This window comes from Rosa rugosa, chromosome 5 (assembly GCF_958449725.1).
Source record: "Rosa rugosa chromosome 5, drRosRugo1.1, whole genome shotgun sequence".
NCBI lineage: Eukaryota > Viridiplantae > Streptophyta > Magnoliopsida > Rosales > Rosaceae > Rosa > Rosa rugosa.
In genome coordinates, this window is record NC_084824.1 from 11,016,662 (window position 1) to 11,025,004 (window position 8,343).

At 37.5% G+C, this 8,343-nt stretch overlaps 1 protein-coding gene across 3 annotated transcripts; it reads right to left on the bottom strand.

The window, feature by feature from the left end:
* Positions 1–681: 681 nt before the first annotated feature.
* On the bottom strand, positions 682–4,184 carry LOC133708671 (uncharacterized). 3 transcript variants are annotated; one of them, XM_062134148.1, is made up of 2 exons: positions 3,996–4,184; positions 682–3,614 (listed from the first exon to the last, which is right to left on the bottom strand). In XM_062134148.1, the coding sequence occupies exon 2, from the start codon at positions 3,587–3,589 to the stop codon at positions 1,208–1,210; it is 2,382 nt and encodes a 793-aa protein (XP_061990132.1). In that variant the 5' UTR covers positions 3,590–3,614; positions 3,996–4,184; the 3' UTR covers positions 682–1,207. The 3 variants fall into 3 exon arrangements, with proteins under 3 accessions (XP_061990132.1, XP_061990130.1, XP_061990131.1); XM_062134146.1 differs by having other exon boundaries at positions 682–3,636; XM_062134147.1 differs by lacking the exon at positions 3,996–4,184 and adding an exon at positions 3,777–3,955 and having other exon boundaries at positions 682–3,636.
* Between the last annotated feature and the right edge of the window lie 4,159 nt (positions 4,185–8,343).

Genomic DNA, 8,343 nt, shown 5'->3' on the forward strand with positions numbered 1-8,343 from the left:
CAAATCCGTTCATGTGTGTGAGGTTTTAGCCAATTTCGAGCTTCTTGAACTTTGTTATTTACCTTCTAACAAAATTTAGTAGATGACCTTAATAATTACCGACACAAAATAACTACTGAAGATGAAATTAAAAGATGACCTTAATAATTATCAACAATCAAAACCTTCTAACAAAATTTAGAAGATGACCTTAATAATCACCGACACAAAATAACTACTGAAGGTGAAAATAGAATATGACCTTAATAATCACCGTCAATAAAATTAGCACATCGAAAACATTCACACAAAATAAATGGAGACAAAACTGGCCGAAAAAAAATAATACAAAGACTTGAAGTGACGCTAAACTCAAACGTCATTTAACAATCAGTTGAATGGTAGCCTCTCGATCTCTCTCCATTTTAATGCATTTTGTTTTGAAATCAGTGCTCTTAAGCTTTCGTTTTCTTCTTTCTCCTTCTTTTGCGTCACGGTCTAGAATAAACGTCCATTTTCTTGAACCGTTCAACTGCCTGGAGTGGAAAACAGAAAAGCCTTATGCTGTTATGGTTTCTAGCTTTCAACTTCAATATCACGTAAGCCAAGTTTGTCAAAACCCTAAGAGGTAAAGACAGTACGGTTTTGAGAAGGAAAAGATCTTCCCAAGAGATCAGAAACTATTACAGGCTATAGACGAACTAGAATCAAATGGTTATCAGTAACGTTACTATTTGATCATTGATCAGAACTAACAACAGTACTGTTTTACATTCAAGTATGTAAGATTATGCAAATTCACAGCATCCAGATACAAAAAAAGCAAGAAAACTATTGGCTAAGCACTACATAAATGGAGCATAAATTCTTGGACAGCCCATAAGGAGTTGTTCTTCAGTAATGTCTGGTGGAAGAGGGTTTGTAAAATATGTAGCTTGCACCTCCGAAATCCTTGAATGTAGCCTGAATTAGGTTGACCTGCAGAAAAGACACCTTCAGTCTTTTTGCTGCTTCGCCTCCCAGGAAAGATGGAAGTTCACCTCTTGAATGTAGGGTTACGATCATGACTTCAAGTCATATTCGCATAGCCCCAACATTACAAGGATGATGCTAAAAACAATGAATCAGTTGTAATCCAATCTTAAACCAAGTGAAAAAAATCTGTCCATATTGAATCATGTACACCAAAACTCAACCAACTTGAACTTCCGAAGCATGCTCCAATCTTTCATCTTGCTTTGTCTCTTGGCTCCTCAATTTCTATTTTCGGAGTGACTGAACTCCCTCTCTTTTCTTCCCCAACAGTTCTGGAATTCTCTGCTATCTCCTCTATGCCATTAGTATTTCCAACATCAACATCTATCACATCAACTTCCTTAGGTTTCTCATCTATCTCCATAATCTCTTCATCTTCATCTATCACATCAACTTCCTTAAGTTTCTCCTCATCTATCTCCATAATCTCTTCATCTTTCACATCAGTTACTACCTGAAGAAGTTCTAACGGTGTAGCTGCTGGATCTAGCTCCCGACAACCCTTTGGAGCATTTGATGCTTCTAGACCGGTATGCAAATATGAAGGAACATGATGAGAGAATCGGAACATCTCTTCTCTCGGAATCCTCCTAACCTCTCTGGGATCCAAATGCCGGTGGAACACTGACTTGAAACCAGCCACTTTCACCAGAGGAGTTACAGTTACACCTAGTTCTTCATTATAGTCTTCAACCACTTCCACCATATCATACTTGTGTATTACTTCGTCGGCTGTCAATTCATTCCAATCAGGGGACCAATTCCTATAGAGAGCCCAAACATCACCCTTCTTGGGATATATACAGATAATCCCTCGTGCACCTTTTGTCCACCGAACTTTGTGCGAAAAAGAATTGAGTGATTTGTTGATTTCATACTTGCCAACTCTGAAATCCCCACATGTTTTTGTGAAACCAGAAGCAACCCAGTTTAGAGGGCCCAATTCACTATTTGTTTTGGAGTTAAGCCAACTGATCCGCATTTTGAATGGGTTTAAAGATATCACACTATGAATTATGGCATAATATCGAGGCATCCCATCATCGCCATCATATGCGGCCCAGACCTGATTTTCTCCAAAAGACTCTTCAGTTCGGTCCCTGTCAAAATCATGAAAATCTGAATCTGGAACAGTTATTGTCATTGACTGCAAGGTTTCTGCATCTGCTATGGCACTAGAAGTGACAGAATGTTTCCTCTCACTAGCTCCATTCTTTCTATCAACTGACTCACCAGACTTGTTCTGATCACGCCGTGCATCGACATTTTTCAAAGATTTCTCTGTCTCATTCCCATTTACCACCTGTTTGACTGCAGTTTCAGATTTCTGTTCATTCAGTTTCCTGCGAATTTCCTTCCTAGCCTTGTCCGCCAGTAAATTATGAACTTCAAGCACGGAGAAATCCCTTGTGATACTGGACTTGGTGGTTCCATTGATCCTACCTGACTCAAAATTAGGCTGTCTAGATCCAAAAAAGTTTGCAGCTCCAGCTACCCCACCCATTTGATTCGTAACGTCCCTTGGAGGCTTGATGCTACCACCAACATCATCCATTCCTCTTCTTCTCTTTGCTGCATTAGATGAAGTGCCACTCGCCTTCTTGGAGGAGGCTTGATGCTTCCTCCGCAAGGCCTCCTCTCTTTTTGTTGCTGCTTGAGCTTCCTCGCGCTCTCTCTTTGCTTTCTCGTATGCCTGTTGAACCATGCTTGCAGCTTGGGCAGCCGAAGAAGCACCAGATGCTTTGGAGAATGGACCCCACTGGAAGTTGTTTTGGTGATATGATTCAGTGAATCCTGAAGGTCCTCCTATATCTCTACTTCTTCCTGTATTATATGTGCTTTTTTCATGATTCGAATTCTGTCGCTGATGTGATGGATTCCATGAGGTGGATGACTTGGAGGCACCTGTAGGTGGAGGAGTTATTTCCACTGCAAAAAATGCTTCATGGCAATTCGGGCATAGAAGGTTATGATTAAGATAAACTCTCATGTACTCATACTGCATCCTGCACTTGTGACAGACGGTCCAAAAGGTACTGGGTTTCGGTTTAAGATTTGAACCAGGAGCTGAAGAGCGAGCTGCCCTTGAAGTACTCTTTGGAGGCTTTGTACTGGACGTTGAACTTTTTGTGAAATTGTAGAACCCATTGGCTCCAGGAGGGGCCGCCTGTGAAGTCGAAGCCTTCCTCCTCTGGTCATACGCTCCCCTCTTAGCTTTATCAGACAACAAACTCCATGCCTCGGAAAGTAGCTTAAATGCTCCATCAGCCCCGACAGACTTGTTCTTATCGGGGTGAAGCATAAGAGCTAGTTTCCTATACTGTTTCCTCACCGCCTCGTCATCTGCTCTCGGCTCGAGACCAAGTACCCCATACCAATCTACTTCCCCATTTACTCTGTTCTCTGCAGCAACATGTACATCGAGTGTTGCCAACATTTGGGGCATACCCTCCAGCCCCGGAAACAAATTTTGAGCCTTCAAAGCAAATTTCTTGGCTCCCATTACATCCCTTGCCGCAAACTTCTTCTCCGCAATCTCTTTCGCCCTGGTGGCCTCATCTCTATTGCACTCCATATTCCTAGATTCTACTCTTTACAATCTGCTACCAATTCAGCCAACCTCTGTTAGATTAAAAATACTCGGTTAGTAATTGTTATGGTAAACATAAACATACAAATGGAATTGAGTCAAATCAAATCTAAAAAGGGTAATTAAGCTCAAAACATATATGAAGATTATAATAACACAGAAAGACGATTACTCAAAGTAAAAGTAAAACCCAAATCGGCGGAATGGAACATAATTGATGGATCTGCTTTATTCAATTACAATTCAGCAACAGAAAACGAAATTACAATGAAAGACCTTGTTCTAATACTTAGAAGAACTCAGAAAATGAATCCAAACAACCAGTGATCAGTATTTGAATAACAAGACTAAATTTGAAGTAAAACCCAGATTCAGAGATGGGCTTACTGACCTTATAATAAGAGTTGAGGAATTTGAATCGCAGAAAGCCACCATGGACAGACCTCCATCACCAGTTTTTTCTTTATTTTGCCCCTCTTTTCCAACCCAAATCTAAAAAAATCCCCCAAATTGGACCCTTTTCTCAAAAAAACTTCTCTCACAACATAGACAGTGCAAATTATAAAATACCACAAAGGCATGGGCCTCTCCCCTTCCTAGTCTTCAAAGTATTTTCTTATAATCTTAACCCTAACCCAACACCTCTTTTCACCCTAACTATGGTTAACTTTTAACCCTAGAGTTGGGTTTAGATTTGCATTTAATAGTAATTTTTTAGTGGGGGTTGGGTTGGGTATGTCATGTGTGGATCACGACCCTCTAAATCTGAGGCAGTCGGACCATTAGGTTTATTCGATCGTCCAATCAGGTCTTACCATGTGTGCAACTTAAAAAGTAAGGAGGGTATTTTGGATATTTAGATGCAAATTAACAATACTTGTTAGATATGGTATATTGGGTGGAGCTCTAATGAGTATCATTAAATGAGGATTTCATGAAGACTTTCTAATCAACAGTTGTTACACTCACTTTTCGATCACATTTTAACAAATCAACCGTTAGATGTTTAGATATTCATGAGTATATCATTTTTGAAAAATTTTCAATGAAATTGAAAATCATTAAGACACTTATAATCGTGATTTATCATTTATGAACATGAAATGTTGATGTTTAACATATTTGGTTCGTCCATTGATTTGATTTAGTTTGGTGCATTAACAGTTGACAATTTGGAAGAAATTTTTCATAAGGGATCTATTCATGCAAACCTAAACATCTAACGGTTAATTTGACGAAATATGATCGAAAAGTTGATCTCACAACCATTGACAATTTCTCATGAAGTCCTCATTTTAAAGGTTCTCATTAGAGTCTCTCCCATGGTATCTTATACTTTTGTATAATGATGGGTGATACAAACATTTCATGTGTTTAAACTTCCTCCATGTGTAGATGCTTGGACCCAAGCACACTCACGAGCCATTTCTTCTTCTTCTTATGAATCAATCAAAATTTCACGCTCATATTAGATTGACACTATTGTTCATACTCATGTAAAGTTATTTTTCACTTTTATACAACTTAATTAGGGTTGAAAATTATATATATAGTGGTTTGTTATTAACACCTTCAAAAAGTTAAAATATATTCTATTGTGGTCAGTAAGTCCTTGAATGAAAATAATGAAATATGAACTTTGAATTGTAAAAGGCGTCATGTCAGTAATAATCTTCTATAAATGTCAAAGGTTTAAAGAGTATATTCGACACGAGCTTAAAAACTCGCAGACATTCTCAAAACGCATAGTGTCTGCTGAAACAAGCGTTATGCTCCTTTTTTGTTTTTACTTTCTAACCATAATACCCCTACCCACTCGACAGTCCACCCTAACTCACATGTCCATGATGTTAATGAAATTGGAATTTGTGACTTCCGTACTTCAATAGTATTGGTTATTAATGTACAATCGCAAGCCATTTCTTCTTCTTCTTCTTATAAATCAATCAAAATTTCTCGCTCATATTTAATTGACATTATTGTTCGTACTTGTTAATGCTCAGAATACTGCCACTTAGTGTTAGCTTCTGATAACGTGGACGAGGGTCAAAATATTCCGATATCTTGATAGAGTTGTAAAGTGCTACCACCTGTCAAATGAAATACACCGATGTCAAGATGGGAGACCGCGGTTGGCGGTCTTCGCTCCTCCGATGCTAAAATCATACAATGTATTTATGTTTACAGAGTAGCGGTAGGTAGGTATTAATGACGAGAGAGGAATGAACCTTTTATTGGTGAGGTAAGAACTGATCTTAGTTTTGTTTTCGATGTGGGACTGATATGCTTCAGTCTGATTGTTTCAGACCTTCCCAAGACTACAACTTTGAGCGGCGCGTGGCGGCGCGTTAAAGCATATTTTGGCCTGAGGCTGGTTCGACATTGAAGGTATGCTTGCAGTGTTTCCAGGGGTCACACTTGCCCAGCCATTCTGACAATGGGAGGTGGAGTCCAGTAGGTGCTGATTATGGCCGATAGTGTCACGTATGTACAACACTCTTGTAAAGTTATTTAGTGGTTTGTTATTAACACCTTCAAAAAGTTAAAATATGTTTTTTTGCACTCAATAAGTCCTTGAATGAAAATAAGAAAATATAAACTTTGAATTGTAAAAGACGTCATGTCAGTGATAATTTTCTATAAATGTCAAAGTTTGAAAGAGTATATTCAACACGCGCTTAAAGACATGCATACATTTTCTAAACACTTAGAGACAGATGAAACAAGCGTTATGCTCCTTTTTGTTTTTTACTTTTTAACCATACTACCCCTACCCGCTCGACAGTTTACCCCAACTCACATATCCATGATGCCAATGAAATTGGAATCCATGACTTCAATTGGTTATTAAACAGCGGGACACAACTCGTTCTCAACTTTATAAACAAATAAAAAAATTATTTCCTTATAATAAAAAACAAAAAACTATTAGATAGATGGAAATGACCATGTAAGTTCTCAACTACTATATCCATGCTATGGTATTGGTACCAATGATTATAGATGTCATGACTAAACACACCAAACTCTGACCATGAATATCATCAGTTTTCCAAATTATGAATCTCTGGAAAGAAAATGAAGAAAATATTACTACTCAAAACATACGACTCTCTTACTACTCAAAACTGTAATTACATCAAAACTCTTCATATAATAACCCAGTATATGTTAAATTAAAATATTAATACCTTGAGCATCAACTATCAACTTTTTAATGTCAATGTAAGTGAAGAATGACAAAATTTATGATTAATCACATCGAACCTTATAACTTAGGATTAGGATTTAAAGTCATTTTCAAAATTCTGAGCTCTAGTCAAATATCAAAAACTAAACTATGCTCTTGTAATTTTAAACATCAGTCATGCAACATATAATATGTCATGTTAAGCATGTCATTTTAACACATTTTATGCCTCATATAGAGTGTTGAAAACTAAAATTGGTGTTGTCTAAACTACGCTCTTCTCGCTTATTGCCTCATTAGTATTTCCATCTTTGATATTATGTACCATAATAAAAGAGAAACAATTGAAAACACTTCCAATTGTTTGGTTTAATTAGTCATGACTCATGACTATCACAAAGTTACTAGTACTACGCCGGCGTAGTACCAATGGAGGATCTCCGCTATTTCTACGATCTGAAATGTATAATGAGTAGGTCTATTTCTATGTACCACTGTGGGTACTACCACTACCTTCTTGTCTGTCTATGTCCTTAAATGACAGCGGAAGGGTATGTAACGGCCTATTCTGGTTTGTGATTAATATACTATTTCGCCCCCCGTGGGCTTGACTCAAAAAAAAAAAAAAAATCACAAAGTTACTAGTCTCTTTGTACGTACATTAGAAGGTAAATAGACGATATAAATAGACACGGTCTATTTACTCATCTCAAGATTATCAATGAAAGTCGTAGAAACTTGCAATTCTAACAGTTAATAACATTTAAATCAACACTCGAAAGTTCCAAGTACAATAGCATAATGAAAGTTGGTGCTTAGAAAGTTAGAAGAGAGGAAAAAAGAAGAACCCAGTGTCCATGAAAAAGGCTTATTGAATTGGGTAGTAACCATTGCAGAATTAAAGATAGACATGCCTGATATTAGAACGATTTTTATTGTTATCTAGCTCACAAATTAAACAGTAAGGGACAGAAGGAGGATCTCGAACTGGGCCTCTGCGATTAATGATGGAGTATGATCCAAAATGAAAACACAACTTACATGAAAAGGCCCAAGGGGTCAAGTCACTTGAAAACTCGGAACTAGAAATGCTCATACTCCATTTGTAATGTTCTGGGTGGCTTCAGTTTCTGGTCATGTCAATCTAAATGTTTGTATTCTGTTTTGTTTCATTTGTTATGTTGATTCTTGTAAAGAATAACTTGGACCGGAATAATTATAATGAAAATGATTGAATGGTTAAACAAATTTCAATAAAACTTAAAAGATTGAAGAAGTTCAGTCGTTAAAATTCACAGGATAGAAAGTTGGGGACGTCGACTCTTTGAACGACTTGTTGTAACGTGAACTGGCAATTCCATTTTGGCCATCAGTGGTTGAAGAAGTGCCCTGCAGATCATGATTGGCTTTCTGGTCAATCATAACTTGATAAGACTAGCTAGCTACCTATATACTTGGGTGAGAAATGGAAAGACGTTATGAAAGACGTTGCTCTCATTCTCGAATGTTATTTTGTTTGCCGATATAGAGAACTCAAGACGCATCAAGA

Coding starts and splice junctions, on each gene's coding strand:
- LOC133708671 (XM_062134148.1), bottom strand. CDS start 3,589: ATGGAGTGCAATAGAGATGAGGCCACCAGGGCGAAAGAGATTGCGGAG.